At 33.5% G+C, this 25,594-nt stretch overlaps 1 protein-coding gene across 3 annotated transcripts in view; it reads left to right on the top strand.

Annotated features, from left to right (window-relative positions):
• The window catches only part of LRP1B (LDL receptor related protein 1B), a 1,911,091-nt gene that overhangs the window by 1,538,078 nt on the left and 347,419 nt on the right, over positions 1 to 25,594 (top strand). For all 3 annotated transcript variants that reach the window (XM_017523186.2, XM_037736613.1, XM_037736614.1), the window contains exons 42-43: positions 5,246 to 5,435; positions 9,715 to 9,919. In XM_017523186.2, the coding sequence (XP_017378675.1) occupies positions 5,246 to 5,435; positions 9,715 to 9,919 (395 nt within the window). The remainder of the gene's footprint in view (positions 1 to 5,245; positions 5,436 to 9,714; positions 9,920 to 25,594) is intronic.

Consider the following 25,594-nt stretch of genomic DNA (forward strand, 5'->3'; position numbering starts at 1 on the left):
GTGTGTGTGTGTGTGTGTGTGTGTGTGTGTGTGTTTGTGTGTGTGTGTGTGTGTGTAGTATGAATAAGGAATCAAATATGCTTTGCATGTGGCTATACGATTATTGGGAGCATTATTATGTTTGAGATAATTTTTTTTCCTCATTGGACTTTTCTGGTAGATATAGCTATGTCTATTCTTATAATAAAATCAAACTCTCTTGATTACTGTAAACTTTATTCCGAGGTTGAAGTTAGGAAGTGTGAGTTCACTAACTTTGTTTCTTTCATTCAAGATGCTTTTGGCTGTTCTGGGTCCCTTGTATTTCCATATGCATTCAAAAGTTAGCTTGTCAATTTTTGGAAAAAAAAACCAGCTGGGATTTCTATACATTAAATCTGTAGATCTCTGTGGATAGTTTTGTCATCTTCATGATATTAGGTTGTCCACTCCATGAACATTGTTGTCTTTCCATTTATTTAAGTCTTCGGTTTCTTTCAATGATGTGCTGTAGTTTGGGGTGTATGTTTTAACATTTACAATTATTTTACTAAACTTATTTCTAAGTATTCTATATTTTAAAATTCTGTTATAAAATGTTTTTTAAATTTCATTTTTGGATTGTTCATTGCTCTTATATAGAATGCAACCGTTTTTTTGTATGTTGCTTTTGTAACCTGCAACCTGGCTATACGTTTCTATTAAATTTCTTAAGATTTTGTATATACCAGTACTTTCCATCGGAAAATAGTGATAGTGTTACTTATTTTCTTTTCAATCTGGATACTATTTATTTCCTTCTTTCTCTCTTTACCCTTCCCCCAATTATCCTTGCTAGAATCTCCAATTTTATTCAACACCAGTTGAATAAAAGGACAAAAGTGGACATGCTTTCTTTGGTCCTGATCTTTGAGGGAAAACATTAATTTTCTCACCGCTAAATACAATATGAGCCTTGGGTTTTTATATTCCTTTAATCAAGGTTAGGAAGTTCTATTGCTAGTGTATTGAATATTTTTAAAATGGAAGAGTTTTTGAATTTTGTCAAATAAACTCATTCAACTATGTCAAATTATTATCTTATGCAATGAGAGAGACAGTATACTAGAAAAACTATGGCATATCTCACAAAAAGGAAGAAAGAAAGAAGGAAAGAAGGAAGGAAGGAATGGAGGGAGGTAGGGAGGGAGGGACAGAAGGAAGGAAGGAGGGACGGAAGGAAAGAAGGAAAGAGGGAAGGAAGGAAAGATAGAAGGAAGGAAGGAGAGAGAAAAAAGAAAAGAAAGAAAGAGAAAGAAAGTGAGAGAGAAAGAAAGAAAGAAAAATTTTAGAAGATTTTTACAGAGGGTAGAATTAGACACAATTTCAGTAAAGTAGTGTTTTATTAGGCTTAAAGTAGAGCACAGTTATGTGTACTATTTGTAAAGAGTCCAACATCTGATCTGAATAATGAAGTAGAACTGGGATCCTCTGTCCTTGGAATTCACAGTTAATATAGATGTGCAATATTTTGTGCAGAACTTCTTATTTTAAGCTCTGTACCTGTACTGGAAATTGAAACTGCTTCTCTGTGTCAAAGTAACTTAGATCCTCCAAACAAGATTTTGATGCTTTCTACTAATTATATAATTTCAAAAAACAAACTGATACTCTGTGGTTTTGGAGAACAAAACAGTAAGAAAGTAGTACACAATCAATAAGGACTTTATTATTATGCTTTATAATTGTAGCATTTCCTTGAGATAAATGTTATTTCCTGCTAACTTTGTGTATTAGTCTGTTCTCATGCTGCTAATAAAACATATGCGAGACTAGGTAATTTATAAAGAAAAGGAAGTTTAATGTACTCACAGTTCCACATGACTGGGGAGACTTTACAGTCATGGCAGAATTTGAAAGAACAGCAAAGACACATCTTACATGGTGGCAGGCAAGAAAGTGTGTGCAGTGGAACTGCTGTTTATAAAAGCATTAGATATCATGAGACTTATTCACAATCATGGAAACAGCATGGAAAAACCTGCCCCAATGATACAATTACCTCCCACTGGGTCCCTCCTACAGCACATTGTGATTATGGGAACTACAATTCAGGATGACATTTGGATGAGGACACAGCAAGGCCAATTTGCAACTGGATTTATCTGTGACTGTTACCCTAGCCAGATGAATAATAGTGTTTCATGGATGTGATTCCCTAGGAGTAATATCCTTCACTGCCTTTCCCATTTGGCAAGCTCTTATCCTGCCTTTATGACAATGTGCAGGCAAGAAGGGACTGTTGTAGTTCCTCAGTGATGATGAGAGGAAAGCATGTTCTCTATGAAGTGAAGTCCTTTGGGTTGCTGTAAGAGTAGCGGTTTACTTCTCTGCCAAGCTATTAGAATCAATTTCCCCATGATTGCTGTGGAAACTAGAATCCAGGAAAGAGGGTACAACCACAGCTCTGAGTTCCTTGCCTGGCTTGTATTTTTTGATGTGCTGACATCCACTTCTTCCTTCTGCAAAAACGTGTCAGTACCTGACTTATGCTTAGCCAAAGCCAATTCCCTGTTCAAAGGTGGATAAGAGGAAAGAAAACTCTTTTTTTTTTCTTATCATGTACATGAGGTAAGGAGGTGATATTTTTACTAGTTTTGCATTACATTTCATTCATATATATATATATATATACACACATATACGTATGCATATACATACATGTTGCTGGGGTGAAAAGTTTGGAGCTGCTGACATAGGAGTTATAGTTATTTTCTTAATCATGCTTATTCTACACCCTTGAGTTCTAAGAATTTAGCTCTGTATTGATTTACTCTGCTCAATATTTCAAGTCTGGTTGGATAGATAACATTTTATCTTATTTTCAAACTATGTAATTACCTTCCAGGATCAGTAATTCAAAGTCCTTATTCTGGCTGTTCAACTGTTTAGGAATCTCAGTGTTCAAACACAGATATATGTGCACACACACACATACACATGCCACATGCTCCCACACTGTTGGTAAATCATCACAAAATTGAGAAACATGTCTTACGTTATCTCAACTAAAATATTTCAGTATTTTTTATTGTTAAAATATAATTGTAATAAGGATCTAAACATTTTTAGAAAGAAGTATATTACTAAAATATTTTAAAATGTATCAACACATAATTATTAAGTGTAATTTCTGATTGTCATCTATTACAAAAATAAAGCAAAACACATTAAACACCTGGATGTTGAGATGTAATACATGCTTTAGTAACTCTGGAATTATGTTAACTATAGAAAAGAAGCATCTGCCACATCTCAATGGTGATACCAAGTGTTTTCTTCCTGAATTGGTACGAGAAAGTTGCCAAGAGGAAGATATGTCATAATCACTAGAAGGGAAGATATAGAATGAGGATGGATTAATTCTTCTTATTTGCTTGAATATTTTCAGAGATATGCCATTTCTCATTCTATTTGTAAATGATGAAAGGCGTGTAATGCTGCAGATACTACTAATAGAGTTAACTGCATTTCTGAAATGATTTGGGAGTTTTAAAAATGCTCTGCCAAAGATAATTTATTAATTAACGATTTAAACATTCTTAACCATTATCAGCTTTTCATTTACTCACTCCAAGTAGGAGCACTGTATGCATCACATAAAATTAGCTTAACTGATTTTATAATGACTGCGTCTTATAGTTTTTCTTCCATCATATCTGGCCTAGATTTTCATACTAGTCACCCCCCTTAATACCCTGTAAACTGCTTTGTTGACTGTGTGAGAGGAGGCTATCTATGGTATATTACTAGATATATAATTCTCCTAGAGTCAAGTAAGTTGAGACTAATGAATCGTTTATTTGATTTCAGGTTGGTATAGATTAAGGATAAGTAGTAAGCACTATAAACCCATATACAAATAGTGGTGCTACTAAGAACATAGGCTTTTGGAAGCAGATGAATGGAAGGGGGCTAAAAATTTTGTGTTAATATTATCAGTCCTGTGACTATATGTTTCAGCTTTCTTCTTGGGAAATGGAGAATTATGACACAAACTTCACAGAGTAGATTTACACATAAAATAAAACAATGTATGAAAAGCAATTTGCATGTGGCACCTAAAAATGATAGATATTAATTTCATTATTACTGGATATTTCATGTTTTATGTAAAAAGAAAAATGACAAAAAATTAATCACGAAAAACATTGTTCAAAAGCTTTAATTATTGTTTTGCGTTCCCACAAAATCCTATTGATCCCACCAAACTAAATATTAACTCATCTTAAACCCAGAAACAGCTCTCTTCATATACCTATTTTTATAGGAGCTGAATAAATCCTTTTAGAGATTCTTTGAGAGAAAAGTAGAAGAAAGACTCTGTCTGTAATAATGTTAATTTCTTGGTATGACTGCAAAAGGTGTATATATTCCTTGTTAAATATGCTCAGAATAATAATTCTGAGGAAAACAGATAACATGTAGAAAAAGTGTAATAATTTGGTTATACTTAAAGATGTACTCAAAGCATGTCTATGAAAAATGAAACAGCTACTCTGTGTTACCCTAGAGATTGGGAATACAATTTTAAAAAATAATGGTTTTTGTTTTTCATTTTGTCACTTTTATGTATTAGGATCTGTGTACCACCATTTATCTTTGTCTGGCATTTAAAGCATGTCTTAGCTGGCAATTAATTTCTTTTTCTTGTTTTGTTTTTCTATCACATTTGTTGAATAGAAACAAAGAAATTGCCCCATTAACCTATTAAGACATTGTCTACCATTGTTTGATAGTTGCAAGTAAGGAGTTTGATTTCTCATACTGTTGTAGTCTTTGATGTGTTTGCTTTTCCTGGATATCCCAGGCTTATAGTATCAAGAGAAAACTCATGATGATTGTGCATAAGTGGAAATGCTGGCATAAGATTTTCAAAAGCATCTCTAAATTGTTGCAACTGGATATTTTATGAAAAGTGATTAAGATACAGGAAAGATAAAGAGGCACCATTTTCCAAAATGCAAGGCAATTTATTTAATTGTGTTTTTTTAAGGAGAAGATTAAGTCTATAATGATATTTTTGCAAAAATTGTTTCCATTATATAATATGTACAATCAGCTATCAGTTGCAGACATCACAATCAATACATTTTTATTTGGAGAACTTGTGGAGAAATGGTTGATGAAATAACAGTTATACATGTGTATCTTAAATGCTTTTTCTGTCCAGGGGTCATTTTTTATTGATAAAAATATGTATTTTTTCTTCTTCTTCCCCCACTAGATGTGGGTTCTGTGGAAGGACTTGCCTATCACAGAGCCTGGGACACACTGTACTGGACAAGCTCCACCACCTCATCCATCACCAGACACACTGTGGACCAGACTCGGCCTGGAGCATTTGACAGGGAAGCAGTCATCACCATGTCAGAGGATGACCACCCACATGTGCTAGCTTTGGATGAATGTCAAAAGTAAGAAACAGTGTATTTTTATTTCTTCATTGTAATTATAAGTCAAAGGAATATCAGAGTTATGTTAATTTTAAGAAGAATTATCTTTAAAAATAAAAGGTTTAAGTTTTATTTTCATAATTCATAAAACTTTTTAAATATAAGAAACCTATAAATGTGAAAAATTAAAATTTGAACCCTCGAAATGCCAGGTCTCATCTCCCTGAGAGATCCAGTAAAAACAAGTTTAAATAATGAACGGCAAAATAGAAAGAGACAATACTATGCTTGAAAAGGCCTGTGAAGAAAACATTAATGCATAGCTGATTGGAATCACAAATTTAACAAAAAACTAAGCATACATGGAAGACTAAGAGTTTTTTTTTTTTTTTTTTTTTTTTTTTTTCATTTTAATTAAGTAATTGTAGCATCTGGGGATCTCCCAAATAGAAATACAAAAGAAAGCAAACTGCAACAATACAAACATCTTTGTGTGCAGCTACCTTTTCAGCACCAGGTACTTGATAATAGCCTAAGTAGTCTACAGCTGTCTGACGGTGTTTTGTACAGACACCTAAAATAACGCTTGTAAAAAATTCATGACAAAAGAAAATGCTCAGGATATAATAGTGAATAAAAGTAAAGAAAAAATTTGTGTGTTGGGGGATGTCTTAAAGAAAGCAGTTATGTTAAAAAAAAAAAAAACTGAAGAAGAAAGCAGAAGTAAGGGACAAAAAAATATCTTTCTATGGACTTTCACTCTCATACACAATATGATAAAGTTGTTTGTTAACTATTAGAAAATCCTTATTATTTTTAAATGAAACAAACAAAAATCAGACCAATCTGGTCTTCCCTGAGCAAAACTAGAAGAGCTCTTTTTAGATGTGATTAAAAAAAAAAAAAGTTTAAAGAATTAAAAGCAATGACAGATAATCACTGACCCTGACTCCTTCTCAAAGAAAGGACTAAATAATGTAAACTGGGCAGAGTGAAAATAGTTGTAAATCTGGACCTGTTTATAGAGCTAAAAGTGAGATCAGACTTCATTTACTTAATTGAACATCATCTTATACGTGAAAACTCAAGGTTGAGCAACGTAATGACTCATCATGGAGCATGGGAGACTGCTCTCACCACTGTCATATCAGGATACGGCTTGCTGGCTCAGCTGCGTTTATCCTGACACATCACCAAAAGAATCTCAGGACAATAATAAATGTCCCACAGTAGGAATAAAAGAGTTGGGCAAAGGAATTTATAAGTCAGTTTTGAAATAAACATAAAAAGGTCACTCATGATATTACATGATGAGTTTTAATTAATAAATGCTTTATCCTGTAATTATTTATTACATAGGCTAACAGTTATACTTTTTACCTTGCATATGGTGAGCTGTAAGTTAAAATTAAACACATAAAATATTTAAATTTGATAATTATTTGTAATTAAAGTTTAAAGTATAAAAAAGACAATTTACCATTATATATGCAAATGACACCTTCAAATCACCATGTGTTTTAATAGATTAAGAGATATTTTAAAATAAAATTCTAAATTGCAAAAGAAAGATAGGCTCTCCAAGTCTAAAACTTGGCTCAGTTACTATTTATTTGTGAAAACTTTAATTACTTAAACTCTCTGGTCCATTCTCTTCATTCCTCACCTGTGAAATGAAGAGGGGAAATGAAAGGAACACTAACACTCTAAAATTCTCTTATAAAGCCTACAATCTAGGGAAATATTGTAAATACATTGTAAGTTTAATACTTTATATTCTATGCATAATTTTTTAAATGTTTCAATTCACCTTTTTTTTTTTTTTTTTTTTTGATGAAGTTTCACTCTGTCCCCAGGCTAGAGTGCAGTGGTGTAGTCTTCACTCACTGCAACCTCTGTTTCCCAGGTTCAAGCAATTCTCCTGCCTCAGCCTCTCCAGTAGCTGGAATTCCAGGCACATACCACCATACCCAGCTAACTTTTTTATATTTTTAGTAGAGGTGGGGTTTTACCATGTTGGCCAGGATGGTTTTGATCTCCTGACCTCATGGTCCCCTGGCCTCCGCCTCCCAAAGTGCTGGGATTACATGAGTGAACCACCACACCTGGCCTCAATTCACTAATTTAAAAATTTTAAATGTCACAATTTGTAAGTAAAACTATCAAAAATAAAAATGTAATACAAACATTTTTTGTGAATTTTAATATTGTCTGGTAATAAATGTCACAAAATACTCAAAAAACACACATTGAATAACTTTGTGGGCTGTTGTGCTCAACTACCTTTAAATGATTATATATGGGAATCCACAGAGAACAGATACCATGGTGAAGGATATGCAAGTCATCCCTAGAGTTTTAGAAATGATATTCTAATTTGTAGAAAAATCACACTAAGAGTGGAAAAAGGAAATTTACAAAATAGGAGTTTAGTAATTTTCCTTCTCCAAAATATACACAAAAGACATATAGACCAATGGAACAGAACAGAGGCCTTGGAGGAAATGCCACACATCTACAACCATCTGATCTTTGACAAACCTAACAAAAACAAGCAATGGGGAAAGGATTTACTGTTTAATAAATGGTGTTGGGAAAATTGGCTAGTCATGTGCAGAAAGCTGAAACTGGACTCCTTCCATACACCTTATAGAAAAATTAACTCCATATGGGTTAAAGATTTAAACATAAGACCTAACACCATAAAAACCCTAGAAGAAAACATAGGTAATCCCATTCAGGACATAGGCATGGGAAAGGACTTTATGACTAAAACACCAAAAGCAATGGCAAAAAAAGCCAAAATAGACAAAAGGGATATAATTAAACTTAAGAGCTTCTGCACAGCAAAAGAACCTATCATTAGAGTGAACTGACAACCAAGAATGGGAAAAAAATTTTACAATCTACCCATATGACAAAGGGTTAATATCCAGAATCTACAAATAACTAAAACAAATTTGCATGAAAAAAACCAAACAGCCACATCAAAAAGCAGGTGAAGGATATGAGCAGACACTTTTCAAAAGAAGACATTTATGCAGCCAACAAACATGAAAAAATGCTCATCATCACTGGTTATTAGAGAAATGCTAATCAAAACCACTTTGAGATACCATCTCATGCCAGTTAGAATGGCAATCATTAAAAAGTCTGGAGACAACACATGCTGGAGAGGATGTGGAGAAGTAGGAATGCTTATACACTTTTGGTGGGAATGTAACTTACTTCAAGCATTGTGGAAGACAGTGTGAAGGTTTCTCAAGGATTTTCAAATGGAAGTACTATTTGACCCAGCAATCCCATTACTAATTATATACCCAAAGGATTATAAATTGTTCTATTATAAAGGCACATGCACGTGTATGTTCATTGTGGCACTGTTTACAATAGCAGACTTGGAACCAACCCATGCCCATCAAAGATAGACTGGATAAAGAAAATGTGGCACATATACATCATGAAATACTAGGCAGCCATAAAAAAGGATGAGTTCATGTCCTTTGCAGTGATATGGATGAGGCTGTAAACCATCATTCTCAGCAAACTAACACAAGAACAGAAAATCAAACACTGCATGTTCTCACTCATAAGTGGTTATTGAACAATGAGTGCATATGGATACAAGGAGGGGAACATCACACACCGGGGCCTATTGAGGGGTGGGAGAGCTAGGGGAGGAATAGCAGGCGGTGGGGGAATTAAGGAGGGATAACATTAGGAGAAATACCTAATGTAGATGACGTGGGGATGGATGCAGTAAACCACCATGACATGTGTATTCCTATGTAACAATCCTGAACAATCTGCACATGTACCCCAGAACTTAAAATATATAAAATAAAGGAAAATTGAAAGAAGAAGAATTTTTATTTTCATCAATTGAAGAAGATAAGTATACTTAGGTTAAGGATGATTATACTGGATCAGCTGAAATGTGATAAGTTAGGGCATGTTTACAGTTCGTGGAAAACAAACTTAAGATCACTGGTTTGTTCTTGATTAAAATACACCTTCATTATGCATCTATCTTAATTTAACAACATTTCATTTGAAGGAATACACAGGGTAATTACTTTTTAGAAGTACGTTCTAGTTTTAATTTAAGAACCTGAGGAAAATGAACATGCAAATATAATATACATATCTTGTTTTATTGCCTAGACTTTGTTAAAGATCATAGAATGTGGGTTAAATAATTCTGCTTTTTTAAAAATAGCTTAGTATTGCCATGTTTCTATTAGTATTTTTACTCTTGATGAGAAGTTTGATTTATAATTACAATTTTTATTTTAATTAGTTTAATGTTTTGGACCAATTGGAATGAACAACATCCAAGTATTATGAGATCTACCCTGACTGGGAAAAATGCACAAGTGGTGGTCAGTACAGACATACTCACTCCAAATGGACTCACTATCGACTACCGTGCAGAGAAGTTGTATTTCTCAGATGGCAGTCTAGGAAAAATTGAAAGATGTGAATACGATGGATCCCAGAGACATGTAAGTAAAACAGAAATTTCCTGGTTATGGAGTTATACAATGATATATTTAAAACACATATGATTTATACTCTCCTAAAATGTGCATATCAAGGAATTTCAAAATAACCAATTGACTGAAACAATCCAATTGAATAACTAATCTATCACACACAAAAGAAAATTGTGGCTAGTATTTTGAAAACGTCTTTCAAATGAATTTGCTACCATAGAGACAGCTCAACTCATAAACATTTTCTGGAGCAACAATAACTAATTTCCTTCTAGTTATTAAGTGTACTGGAATTGTTAGAGTGATTTGCATATGCTTCATGGTTATTTATAGCTTTTAAAAATGTGAAATAAAATTGATTACTTGTCCGAGGATAAAAGAAAATTAGAAAAGAGTGAAATGATCCTCTGTGTTTGTGTCCCCAAAGCACCCTAAGAAACTCTGATGAGAGGAGAATGGGAACTTCTCACCATCAAATCTATTCTAATCACGGGACCCTCTTTTCCCTGGGTTCAAAATGAAATGTTAGTGGAAGAGTTGCTATGCTGTCCCTGGAGAACACTTACAGCAGGTACTTAGGGCCTGAAGAATGGTGAGATGCTAGGGCACCCCTTTGTCATGTGAGGAGTAGCTGCCTTGGCGACTGGGAAGATTAGTGGTTAGATCTGGGTGGCTACACCACTACAGAAATCCGTACCCCTGTCCTTACCACTGTATAGGCCTGAAGGACAAAATGATCCTCAGGCTCCTCACTCCTCCACCGCATTGAAGAAGGTGTGGAATGTAATGCAAATTTTTTCTTAAAAGGTCAGATAGTAAATATTTGAAGCTTCATGGACTATATGATCTCTGTTACAACTACAGTGTTTTATGGTACTAACACATACCTAGAGAATATGTAAATGAATAGGCATGACAGTATTCCAATAAAGTTTTATTTACAGAATCAGGCAACAAATCAGCAGGCTGTAGTTTACTAACTTCAAATCTATATGACTAAACACAGTGTTCAATTCAATTGAAGACTGAATTGCCCTTAGGCAAAATATTTAGCCTTTATAAACTTAAGTTTTCTGATATGCAAATTCTCTAACTTTCAGGGCAATTATGAAGACATAGTGCAAAAGTATATGCCTCAGAATACAGCATAGAAATTCTAAATAAACCTAGCATATAATGCTTTTGAAAAGATGGTTAAATCATTGTCCTGAATGTGGTATTTTAGATCATGTCATGATACTGAAAGAAATGAGTTCATAAGTCTTTATTCTCCTCAATTTATTTTTGTATATACCTATTTTGCACTTCCCCACCTATTTATTCTTATGTATGGTAATTACAGCTACAGTTAAGTGGTCCAGTAATAAGATACCGCTAACATAATTTAAAGGATTTGTTCTGACATTTTAAAATATGTGCTTTGTTTGATTCCAAGTCATCATTTTCTTTCCCTTTTCAAGGCAGGATGATTTCTGATTGGGCCCCCAAATTAGAAAACTATCTCAACGTTTACTATATTCTTACATGCATCTAGATGACCTCATCTTTATCTTTACATGTGTTCAAATTAATTTAAGAAAAAGATAATATTTTTGTTAATAACATGAACAATACATTTTTTAAATTATTTTGCAAAAGTTAATTTAGGGACTATTTATGGACTGTTTTAAATACTTTGTACAGGTTTATTAAGACTTCAGAGTGTATCAATTTACTTATCATCATACTTGCTAAGTCACTGATTGCTAATTGTGTTCTAGATACTGTGCTAAGTAAGCACTTTATAATTCATGTTTTTAAAGGCTTCCCTGTGACCTGTGGTACGCGTTATTATGATGTTCCCTATTTCACAGACAAAGAAAATGAGGCACAAAGAAGTTTAGTACTTGCTCAGAAACACCTAGCCACATATGTCGCAGAAATGGAATTCTAACCTTGGTGGTCTCACTTCAGTGCCTGTGCAAACCATCATGCTAAATTTGAAAACACTTAAAAAGGGCCCAGCTAAGTCTACAAAACATGGCCACTTCCTCATGCCTTGCAATTAGCAATACACTTGTCTCTCCTTCTTCCCCACATATCTTTAATATGCTACCCATAAACACTTTGCACAGTAAATATTTCAGTTCACTACCAAATATGAAACTATGCCTAGTAAAATTTGAAGTTCTGCTGATTTACTTAGAAAACCAAGTAGATTTACTCAATTTGTCAGCACACATTACATTATTTTGATATACATTTTAAGAACCTTAGTAAAATCAACAGGGAAGAAAATGGAGGTCATCCAATTCTAAGTGACACATTACCCCCTTTAAAACTGCTCTTTAATAGAGACCTACAGCTTTTGCATGATCTTTTCAAAATACTCTTTACATAGTTTTCTCCATTATGTAAAGACAAGCTAATCATTTGAAGCTGGGGTCATCAAAGCTCTTTTAAAAGAGGAAGATCAGTATTTCACCCTCACACCATTGCAAGGACCTTTATTATAGCTTTGTGTCTAAATATGTTTAGTAGATATTCTGAAAGTTAGACAGATAGTTCAGCATCTCTACTGTGGCTTGTGTTATATAAGGATTTTTTCTTTGCTTTTAGTATTCCTTTCACCTTCATGTTTAGACGTAGGCATTGCTTAACTATGTGACAAATGATGCAATCAGGGAAGGGAAAGCCTAAATACTTATTATTCATCTCAAAAATTAATATTTATTACATTCATGTTCTATAGTTATTAGAAATGATAACTTTACAAAATAAATACTAGCATGAAAGTTGGAAGTTCATTTAATTCTTTAAAAATTATACTTTTAATAAAATGTTAAATTTAATCCTTGCATTTGGTATTAATTAATTGCATGAACATTACCAAGACATATAACACCCTTAAGCTTTTTAAAAAATGTAATTTTATTTTAGATAAAGGGGGTACATGTGCATGTTTTATTTGTTAGGTGGTATAATGCATAATAGTGGGGATTGAAGCCCTTATAATTAATTTAGGTATAAAAACAAATGACAGCTAAAATTAACACAATTGTGATGTTCTCTAATTTTGTGGAAATTAGCAGAAGTCATTGTTAATTCAAAAAAGGAAAATAAACGTTCCTTGTCCCCATATCTAGTTGAGGAAGTAAGACATATGCTCAAAGATAGTTAATGGTATGGAATTAAATCCATGACATTTTAATGATAATTCTCAATATTTTAATCCTCAATCTTTCCTTGTTCTGAAAAACACAAAAATTCATACACAAAGTGTTCTTTTACAAATGGTACCTTTATAAACAGCACCATCATTTAGTGTGCTTATACCTGGATTTGTCTTGGAATCCAACTGTTATGTTAGGTAGCCTTGAAAAGACTGGATAATCTAACACATGCCAATATTCACAGGAAACAGGTGACTTCCACTTACTACGTGAAGGAAAAGCATTGCCAATTGTCATAGTCCACTCAAGCTGCTATAACAAAATATTATTGCTATTTTTTGACTCCCTATTTTTTTCCCTTTGGACAAGCATACATATATATATATGTATATATATATATATATATCTGCAACCCAACAGAATAAATTCCATTTTAATATTTTGGAGTACACTGTAAAGGGCACTGCAGAAATGTGTGACCTTTTGCATAATTGTGTATTTTCTAACTTTGGATAAGGCAGGTGATAGCAGAAAGCAATCGCAAGAGTAGGGAGATCAGATATCCCCAGGGGAGTGAACAGATTAGAAAGCAGTTAGACACCATAATCTGAAATATTAGAGAAAGTGTATCTTTAATGAGAAAGAAGTAACCTATATTTAAGTTAATAATTTTAAAGTGTTGGAGGGATTCTTGTAAATTTAGACTGTGTGTGCCCTGGAACGCAGTAGGATGCCATGGCTCTTCCAAAGTGTGTTTGAAAAGTGTGCCTTCTTTTGACTATCTATAGGAATTAAACCGTAGTCAAGTAAATTTTCAAAACTATGTTTTAAACAAAGTCTGATAGGCTTAGTCATTGCATTACATTTTAAGCTTTTAATATGCTCATGAATATTATGAATATTCAGGATGTAATATAATATGTAGATTTGTTCTGATCAGAAAACAGCTTTATTTTTATTTTTTATTTTTTATTATGTACATCGTGGGCATAAGTGTTTGTAGAGATCTGAAAAATGCTGTTACACTATTTACAACTTGCTTAGTTTATCATAGAAATATTATATAATACATTGCTTATAAGTAGACCAGAGAAACAGATCCTTTCAAACATCAAAAATAAACCAAAAAAAGTGTTTTTAATATATATTTTTATCTTTTCATTTTTTATCTGAAATTTAACAAGACCATTAGTTTTTCTATAAAACTTTAAGCTTTATTATTCTATTTTATCTTAGAGTGTGATCACAATAAAATACAAGTTTGTCCAGTTTAATTTTGACTTGCATTGATAAAAATAAGACGATTGGCTGGGATTTTCTGATTTTAATACCACATTAATTTATGTGGTGGTTCTACCTAAATATCAAGGAATGCATTATTTATTCAGTGATACGAAACTGAGTGTTTTTGGGAAATTTAGTTATTAAGGCAATATAAATCCAGAAAATAGTTTTGTTATGATTCCTTTTTTCTTTTTTCTGTTTTGTATCTATCATCTCTGTTGTTCCAGTAGGTGAAACAGTAACTGATGTAGACAGGGCTAAGACAGCATAATTATAATCTATCTCCCTGTAGTTACCCTCTAAGTGTTAACCATTTCTTGGAAAGTATCTGCTATCTGCATAATACAAACCTTTCCAAAAGAGATATTCATGTTCCTAGAAATTGCAATTTCTCATGTTTCTTACCACTGACATTCTTTTAAAAACTTAGTCCAAAATTGTTTTCAGAATATACTCCCAGGAAAAAATCTTCTATGTTATGACTTATCTTTAGGATGAAAAGGACCTTTATGACTAATTTGACACCTAAATAAACACAAACTGATGATATGAACTCTTTTGAGTAAGAATAGGAGAGCAATTTAAATAAATAAACTAGTTTTAATTACAAGAACAATTGCAAGGAAATGATATATTTTATCTTTTTATGGCACTAAATATTTTCTTTCTACTTTTTTTTTTTTTGAGGAAGGGTCTCACTCTGTCACCCAGACTGGAGTGCAGTGGTGTGATCAAGGCCCACTGTAGCCTTTACACCCAGGCTCGAATGAACCCCGCACCTGGATGTCTCCCAAGTAGATGGGACTACAGCCATGTACCACCATACCTGGCTAATTTTTTTACTTTATTAGAGATGGGTCTCTCTATCTTTCTACTTTTAAAATCAGTTATTTTATTCTATGAATAAATCAAGAAATCAACCTATCATCTCTATGCATCTATATACTTATCTATCTTCTATCTTTCTCATCTATATATCTATGCTGTCTCCTTTTTTTTTGATGATATAGTTTAATGACATTCTGAAACTCCAAGTGCCTGAACTCTGAAACTCACAGAATAAGTTTTGATGCCCAGAAAAGTGAATTTTCTGACAATGTAAGTTTGAAATGCTTACAAAGTCAAAACCACTTGCTATCAACAAAGAAAAGAAGGAAGATGAGTTTCAACTTCTTTAAGAAAAAGGAAATATTTGATTTAAAATTAAAGAAGTATAAGCAAGTATTAGTTATTGAATGAACCGCAAACCTTTCCACTATTAATTGGAATAATCCACTATTATTTCACAGATTAGGAAACGTGCCCAGAAAGGGTAAATTAATTTCCAATGTTTCTATGTGTAAGAATGAATGCCAATTATGTTCCCAACTCTCTATTAGAGCCAATGATTTTATTTTTAAATAAAAAAGTAATATTCCCATTTCTATTCTAATAAATTTTTTATTATATTTGCCTTTATAAATAACTTTTCCAATTTAAATTTAGTACCTGTATTAAAATATAAAGGAGATATATAGAAAAAGTAATTTAGAAATACCATTTGACCTAGCCATTCCATTACTATCCTTTTGGTATGTACCCAAAGGACTATAAAACATTCAGTTATAAAGACACATGGACACGTATGTTTATTGCAGCACTTTTCACAATAGCAAAGACTTGAAACCAAGCCAAATGCCCATCAATTATAGACTAGATAAAGAAAATGTGGCACATATACACCATGGGATTCTATGCAGCCATAAAAAAGGATGAGTTCATGTCCTTTGCAGAGTCATGGTTGAAGCTGGAAACCATCATTCTCAGCAAACTAACACAAGAACAGAAAACCAAACACCACATGTTCTCACTCATAAGTGGGTGTTGAACAATAAGAACACATGGACACAGGGAGGGGAACGTCACAAACCAGGGCCTATTGGTGGGTGGAGGGGCCTAGGGGAAAGATAGCAGAGGGTTGGAAAATTAGGGAGGGATAACATTAGGAGAAATATCTAATGTAGATGGCAGGGAGGATGGATGCAGCAAACCACCATGGCATGTGTATACCTGTGTAACAAACCTGCATGTTCTACATGTGTACCCCAGAATTTAAAGTATAATAATAATAATAATAATAAAGAAAAAGTAATTTACAATGAATAGTACATGTCTAATATGTAAGTGATCAAAGGAAACGTGAGAAAGTGGTCAGATATTTTCACATGCATAGATTCATCATGAATGTGACAGCTGTGAAGGCAGATACATATCAGGTATATTTTATTACTCAAATACTGAGAGTAGTGCTGCCTGATTTTTAAACTGATAAGTTCTTGAAAATCTTGCATACAAAATGAGGTAAAGTTGTCTCTCAATTTACATAGAATTTATGGTCCCTGAAAAATAATAAGTGTATATTAAATATCCTGAAATACTTATGCATATGTGTAAAATGGAACTAAATTCAAGGATCAGATAATTATAAGTAGGTTCCCCCTTTGAGAATATCTTGTAGGACATTTGAAACCTGGGCAGAATCTCAGACAAGTCATTGTACAGAGTGCCCTGTGTATTGCAGGGCGTCCAGATTCCTGGTTCTTTACCACTAGACTACATAGCTTCACCCCTACCTTACCAAAAATGCTGCCAACACCTTCCAAAGTCATAGAAGGACTGGGACTGCCTTGATTGAGAGCCACTAAGATGGGTAATTGTCTTAAACGGAAATGTGAAGAAAGTTCTCCTGACAGCAGTGATCTTTCTATTCTGTCTCGAATGCCTCAAATACATGGGATGTTGGGTCTATCAATAGCTGGATAAACCATAGACAAGAAGTAGAGAACCTGACTGTTAGCATAAGACTTCTTCAGACTTTAATTTTAATAGCTGTGCCAATTGAATAAATAGAAATGTATACATCCAGTACTTTTTTCATGATGGACGTAGCAATCAGGTGTATTATTTTTTTAAAAAAAACCTCATTAACTACTAAATCCTAAGAGGCTGCTGGAAATCAGATGTTTTGTTGTCTTTGACACTTCTCTGAGTTCAAAGGTATCATTCAATATTCAGATTATAATGTCCAATATAGATTTCATTAAATTTTAAGTATTCTTGGGCATTAATAGTTATTCAAATTATAATCAGATCTTAATAACTTTCAAATTTATTTAAAAATGATCTTTATAACTTTCTAATCTTTAACACAGTAGGTGATTAAATAGAAATGTGATAAATAGTAAAGGATAAGGCAAGTCTATGAATTCTATTAATCCATTAAAATTATCGTGTAAAATATATTTTCCCATGAGAATATTTAATATACATTAAGTGATAAACATAGAGTGAAAAATTAATACGCTATCTCTCAGACTAGATGCATAAAAATATTTATTGAATGAAAAAATTAATGCTGTTGTCTTAGTGTGCTCTGTTTGCCATAAGAAAATATCAGACTGGATAGCTCAGAAAAACGGAAATTTACTTTCTCACAGTTCTGGAGCCTGGAATTCTGACATCAGAGTGCCAGCATGGTCAGGTTAGTGGGGGCCTCTTTTCCTGGCTTATGGATGGCTACCTTCTCACTGTGTCCTCACATGGCCTTCCCTTGGATGTGCATGGGTACTAAGTTGGGGGCTGGGAGAGAGAGAAAGAGAGAGAGAGAGAGAGAGAGAGAGAGAAAGAAAGAGAGACCTAGGCCACAAATTCTATAAGATTAGGAACCCACTCTTATGACCTCATTTAACCTTAATTACCTCCTTAATGACCATATCTCCAAGTAAAATCATATTGGAAGCAGAGCTTCAACATGTAAATTTTGCGGGGAGGCACAGTTCAGCCCATAGCCACTATGAGTCAGATTCTGTGGGGAAAAATCACTCTTCTATATATATGTACACATTTAAGGGACATGGATGGAGCTGGAAACCATCATTCTCAGCAAAATGACACAAGAACAGAAAATCAAACAACAAATATTCTCACTCATAAGTGGGTGTTGAACAATGAGAATACATGGACACAGGGAAGCGAACATCACATACCTGGCCTGCCAGGGGAGTGGGAGGCTAGGGGAGAGATAGCAGTGGGTAAGGGGATAGGGGAGGGATAGCACTAGGAGAAATGCCTAATGTAGATGATGGGGTGGTAGATGCAGCAAACCAGTATGGCACGTGTATACCCATGTAACAAACCTGCATGTTCTGCACATGTACCCCAGAACTTAAAGTATAATAAAAAATAAGTTCCCAAAATCATAAATAGAAGCCTTTTGGCTGTGAAATTATAAGTGATTTCTTTTTGCCTGTATGTATTTCTAGAACATATAATAAATATTAATGAGTGAAGGAAGAAATATGCATTTGTGCTTATAAATTTTTAATTAAATATTTTTATTTGTAGATAACTATAGAGTCACATGAAGTTGTAAGAAATAATACAGAATGATCAAGTGTACTGTTTACCCAGTTTTCCCTAATGATTACATCTTGGAAAAGCACAGTACAAACTCACAATCAGCATTTAGACATTGCAGTCAAGATACAGAATATGTCCTTCATTACAATGATCCCTCATGTTGCTTTTTTCGTAGCTGTGCACGCTTCTCTTCTTTCCCACTCTTTTCTTAATCACCTGCAACCACTAATTTGTTTTCCACTTTTATAACTTTATCATTTTAAGAAAATTATATAATGGAATTATACAGTGCATTTCCTTTAGGGACTGACCTTTCCATTCAATATAAGTCTCTGGAGATTGATTCAGCTTGTTGCATGTATGACTAGTCTGTTCTTTTTCCTGCTGAGTAGTATTCTGTGATATGAATAAACCACAGGGTCTTTATTCACTTGTTGAAAGTCTTCAGGGTGGTTTCTGGTGTTTGGCTATTATAAATGCAGCTGCCATGAACATTTGTGTACTGGTTCTAGAGTGAACATAATTCTTCATTCTCTGTAATAAATGCCCAATCACTGGGTCATATGTTAGTTGCATGTTTAGTTTTCTTTTTTCTTTTAAGAAACTGACAAACTGCTTTCCAGAACGACTATGCCATTTTACATTCCCACTTACTGTTTATGAGTTCTTTTTATATTCTAGATGATACTCTTTTGTTAGCTATGTGGTTTGCAAATATTTTCCCTCATTTTGTAGTTTGTTTATCCATACTTTGACATGAGTTTTTGCTGAGCAAAATTTTTTATTTTGATTACATTAAATTTAACATTTTTTTCTTCCATGGTTCATGCTTTTGATGTTAAGACTAAGAACTCTTTGCCTAGACTTAACATTCCAAGGATTTTATTAGATTTTTTTCTAAAAATGTTATAGTTTCACATTTAAGTTCATAATTCATTTTGAGCTTATTTTTGCATTTGGTCAGAAACTTAGGTTAAGGTCCACTTTGTCGCTATGGATGTCCATCTTTTCTATAATTGCTTGTACACTTTTTTCAAAAATCGTTTGAGCATAATTGTAGATGTCTGTATTGAAATTATCTGTTCTTTTCCATTTATTTAATGAGTTTACCACTCTGTCAATACCACACAGTCTTGATTACTGAAGTTACGTAATATGCCTTGAAACCAGATTTATTTCTTCCACTTTTTTCTTCCTTTTCAAACTTATTTTAGTTATTATATTTTCTTTGCCATTTTGCATAGGTTTTAGAATAATCTATCCATATCTACAAAACGTCTTTGATGTGTCTTTACTGTTTTCAAATATATTATTTGTCTAGCATTTTTACTGGTTGACTTAGTTACTACAGTATATGTAGATTACTTATCAGTATACTAGCATCCCCAGTTTACCAGTAAAGTGAAGCATGGAAACTTTACATCCCTTTATGTTTCCTTAGCCTCCCCTGTTTGTAATATAATTATCTTAAATATTTACTCTGCATGCACTAGTGTAAGTTTGTCATTTTTTTTTTTTTTTTTGCTTCAACCATCAAACAACTTAGAAAACCCAGTATGAGAAGGAAAGCCTATTTTTATGTACAAATATTTTTGCTTACGGTGTCCTTTCTGTTTTCTTGATGTTCCCAGGTTTCTTCTTTAATTGCTTACTTCCCTATTGCTTTGGAAAATTCCTTTTATCCATTCTTTGCCATCTGTTGTGGTAAATTCGCTTAATTTCTTTTCACCTGAGACTGTTTTGATTTTCCCTTTATTTCTGATATTTTCACTTGGCATAGGTTACTGGGATTGACAGTTTTCTTTTCATATTTAAAAATATCGGGCCACTTCTTTCTGTTCTCTGTGATTTCTGATGAGAAATCCATTATTATTAAAACTGTTTTCTTTTGTGTAACATGTCATTTTCCTCTGGCTGCTATTAAGATTTATTTCTTGTCTCCAGTTTTCAGAAATTTATTTTTACTTTTAACCAGGAAATAATTGTGTACATTTCAGGAGTACAATATGATGTTTTGATATATGTATACATTATGGAATGATTATTTAAGCTAATTAACATATTTATCACCTCACTCATGTACTTATTATTTTTTGTGCTATTTACCTCCAAAGCTTATTTCTCATGTCTAACAGGAAATTTGTACCCTTTGATCAATATCTTATTCCCTACCCCACCTTCACATCAGCCTTTGGTAGCTACTGTTTTATTCTCTACTAATAAGAGTCTGACTTTTTTAGATTCCACGTGTGAGATCATGAAGTATTTCTCTTTCTGTGCCTGGCTCATTTCACTTAGTATAATGTTATCCAAATTCAACATGTTGTCACAAATGACACTTTTAGAAGTTAAGTTATAATGTGTCGTGGGTTTATACTCTCTGGGCTTTACTCTGCTTCTTGAACCTATAGGTGTACATCTCTTGCCAGATTGGTGGTTTCCAGCCTTTAGTTTTTCAAGTCTTTTTTTAGCCTCACACTTTCCCCTCTCCTTGTAGGACTTTTTAGTTTACTGCCACATCTTCCATTTCCTCTTTTCTGCTGTTGAGTTTATTCACTGAGTTTTTAAATTTAAATTATTGCACTTTCAGCTTTAACATTTCTAGTTGCTTTTGGTTTGTTTCCTCTATTTCTTTACTGAGATTTTTCATTTCTTCCCTAATATCTTTAGTTTTTAAAAACTTTTATTATGGCTGCTTTTAAATCTTTTTCAGTTAATTTTTACACCCCTGTCACCTTGGTATTGGCATCTATTAGTTGTGATTTTTTTCAGCCTCTTTGAAATCTTCCTGGTTCTTGTTATGAGTGATTTTGCTTGAACTTAAACATGTTTTACTACATGTAACTCCAACTGTCAGCCCTTCTATTTTAACTGTCTTTCTCTGACATTGTTCTGGGAGAGGAAGGTGAGAAGTGCTACCCTATCAAAGCAGAAGGTCCTCGGGTCAGCCTTTGTTAGTACCAGAGATGAAATTGGGACTCATCTGTGCTTCTGGATGAAGAATGGGAGTTCAGGCCACCCACATGGACTCTACAGTATCACCTAGAGGATGATGTTGAAATTCCTGACTCTCCAGTGACACCACCTCAGAAGGGAAGGGAAAGGCACTTTATTACCATCAGGTGTGTGTGGAAGCCCAGGATCCCCACTTGGCCTTTGCTGCTGTGGGTGTGTCACAGCCTTTTCCCTGTGGTGTTGGTTAAAGTTTTATAGTAAAGTTTTCTGCCTTGATTGCTAGGTTGTTTCTTTCCTGGCCTTTAGATAGAGAGAGCAGGTTATTATTATTATTACTATTATTATTATCATGTGTATGTTGCCATTTCTGGGTTGCCAGTTTATTCAGTTCAAGTCTGAGATATATGAGACAAAAATGACACCTGAGAAACACACTTCCATGGTATTTCTTGGTCCCAAGATACACAGCTGGATTACTTTTTCTTTCTGCTTTCAGAGTCTCCTTGTGTTTGTTTTATATATAATTTCTAGAGTTTTTGTACCTAGGAGAGGAATCAAGAAATGTGTGTCCGAGGAGCATTAAGTCAACGTGCTCATAGATTTTTAGAAATTCAGAATAGAAAAAAAGGAAACACCTATTTGTGTTTTTAAAGACACTTTAAAAAATCTAAGCTGATTATGTTTTATAAGTCTGTAAAACAAGGTCCATACATTGCCAATGGATTTAAACAGGAATGAGACTTATTAAAGCACACATGATGTGGCATGATCTTACAGTCCAAAGACATTGAAATCAATGATCCTCCACCTAAGAGAAATAAAGAAAGATAGTTGATTGTGTTGTCTACATTTTATTGTCTGCAACAATTATGTTTAGATGTGATCACAGAGTATAATAAGGTTTATATGAATATATGACATTGCCACATATAGGTGCCTGAGTGAGACTAAGAAAGAAGTGAAAAGAAAAGTAAAATTAGGGATAGGTAACATTGTTTCAGTGTTGAAATGGTTCAAAATAGCTGTATGACCTTGAGCAATTAATTGAATCTTTTTGAATCTCAGATTTGACATTTTGGGTTAGACCTAAAATTATTTTCCAATTCTAACTTTGTATGCTTTTACGATTGTTTATGTGGAACTTAACTAGATCAGCCATTTGATATATATTTTATAATACGTTAATATGCATAACAAGATGTTGCCACATCTTGAATATTTTAGACATAGAGGCAGCCTTGATAGGAACATAGAACATACTCCCTTTCAGGAAGCAGCATGATGCAGCAGAAGTTAATAAACTTAGATTATTTAAACACGAATTTGAAACTTAGATATATGACCTGTTGTTTAGCAAACTTAGGACATTTCTTAATCTTTCTACACCTTGATTTCTGCTGTTGAATGTGACTAGTAGTTTATGCCTCATAGGATGCATTTTGAGGGGTTAAAGTAACTATCATATGTAATTTAGTACTTGATAATGGTTAATGGCAAATGCTGATTCTTATAAATCACCTCTCGAATTATGAAATTTAAAAAATAAACCAAGTTTAAAATTTTGTAGCTACATTCACTACACACATACACATTTGTATAAACATGAATGATATCAATAGAATAAGTTATAAATTACCTCATTTTCTCATCTGTAGGAATACTAACATCTAAAGAAAGGCAATTTGTTTTTCATCTTTGTATCTCCAAAAGCAATAAACCCAAAGTCTGATGCATTGCTATATTCAGCAAATATTCACTGAAGAAATGAGTATATGAATAAATAAACTAAATGAGAAATTACTAAATAATCTAATGAGTATATAAATAAACTAAAAAAGAAATTATAAAAAAGGATTCTCCGAATAAAATGAAAAAAACAAAGAGCTTAAGAAAAGAAAAGGCCAAAAATCAAAGTTTAGCTATTTTGAAGGCCTCAGCTATCCAGAGTAACTGATATTCCTATCCAGGAAGATAAGAATGATATTGCAGTAGGCTTAATGGTGTTTATTTCTAACACAATTCCTTTGATTTAAGTCCACATACATTTCATTGATGGTTCAGCTTGGTTAGTCTTGCAAATTAAAGTATTACTAAAGCCAGACTCTCTGAAAAGAGATGTGCTTTTGGAGAAAAATAACGGTCAGTATCCAGGGCAACTAGTGTATTCATCCAGAAAATAGCTGGTGTCCCTTCAGCATGAGATGCTGATACTGACGGATTGATTTAACATTTCCTAGAAGCTTTCAATTTTTAGGCATCAGATGGAATTTTCAAAAGGCTAGCAGCCACCTCTCCTACCTGCCTCATTGTAGAAATTTATCTACAAAGATTAAAAGAATAGAAAGCTAAGGAAAGCCATTCCACATGTGTGTATATATATAAATATATATACGTTCATATATACGAGCACATTTTTTCCAGATTAGCTTTGCTTGCAAACTGAACAGAGGGAGAAGCATACTAATATGTTTAGAAATATTTTCCTTGGTGAAATAATTCAGCAGATAAAAGGAAAAGTAGGAAATTAAAAAGTTTCATGTTTGAATTCATTAAATTCTTAATTAACTTGCATTAATTTTTCTCTTGTCTGAATTTCTCATTTTTTGTATTGTTCTTGGGCAGGTTATAATGTATTATCATTATTATTTTTATTGAGACAGAGTTTCCCTCTTGTAGCCCAGGCTGGGGTCCAATGGCACAATCTTGGCTCACTGCAAATTCTGTCTCTAGGGCTCAAGTGACTCTTTGCCTCAGCCTCCCTTGTAGCTGGGAATACAGCATGTGCCACCACACCTGGCTAATTTTGTATTTTTAGGTGAGACAGGATTTCTCCATGTTGGCCAGGCTGGTCTCAAACTCCCAACCTCAGGTGATCCGCCCACCTTGGCCTCTCAAAGTGCTGACATTATAGGCATGAGCCACCGCACCCAGCCTATAATGTATTTTTTGTAAGTTTTACACATTAAAAAAAACCCCATGAATTTATTTGAGCTTAAGGCAATATTTTTCTGTGTTTGACTCTCTGAGAACATTTAAAATTATAAAAAATTGATTAAAACTAACTACTTATTATTTCAACCATTTAAAATCATTTAACCCAGTTTACAGTAAAAACTCAAATACTGTATGACTGCAGCTAAACACTCAAACATACACTTTTTATCAACTTCCTAGCAGCCAAGATGTCAAGACATTATGGGCAGACTGCTAAGTTATACAGTGCTTGTATTTGATAGAAGACAACAAAACTGTTTAGCAGGAAAAGTTTTTTTTTTTTTTTGTCCTTTGACTTCAAGTGTTATTGCAACAAGATCTTTTGTTTACCTAAAGAGTTTTGAGAATATAAAAAAAATTAATAAAAATCAAGATGCTATATTATTTCTGGCAGCACATATTAATAAATAAGACATCAAAAGGAATATGGTTGACCGTCAAAATATAAAATAAGTTTTAATAACTTACAATTAGATTGTTAAATTACTAAAAGAAGCTAACATTTAAAACTAAAGTCAGTAAGATACCTGATCTTAATTATTAAGAAAGTCAGTAAGATACCTGACCTTAATTATTAAGAAAACAGAAAGAAAATATCAATAAGTAAAGGTGTATCTTTAGAGGGTAGAAAAACTAAATAGTTTTACACATATTAAAGGAGAAACTGTCTGGGCGTGGTGGCTCACGCTTGTAATCCCAGCACTTTGGGAGGTTGAGGCGGGTCTTGACTTGAAATGGTGAGGCCAAGATTTCAGGACAAGCCTGACCAACATAGTGAAACCTTGTCTCTACTAAAAATACAAAAAGTTAGCTGGGTGTCATGGTACGTGCCTGTAATCCCAGCAATTCAGTGGCTGAGACACGAGAATGTTGAACCTGGGAGGCAGAGGTTGCAGTGAGC

This window comes from Cebus imitator, unplaced genomic scaffold, assembly GCF_001604975.1.
Source record: "Cebus imitator isolate Cc_AM_T3 unplaced genomic scaffold, Cebus_imitator-1.0 Scaffold27, whole genome shotgun sequence".
In the NCBI taxonomy this organism is placed as follows: domain Eukaryota; kingdom Metazoa; phylum Chordata; class Mammalia; order Primates; family Cebidae; genus Cebus; species Cebus imitator.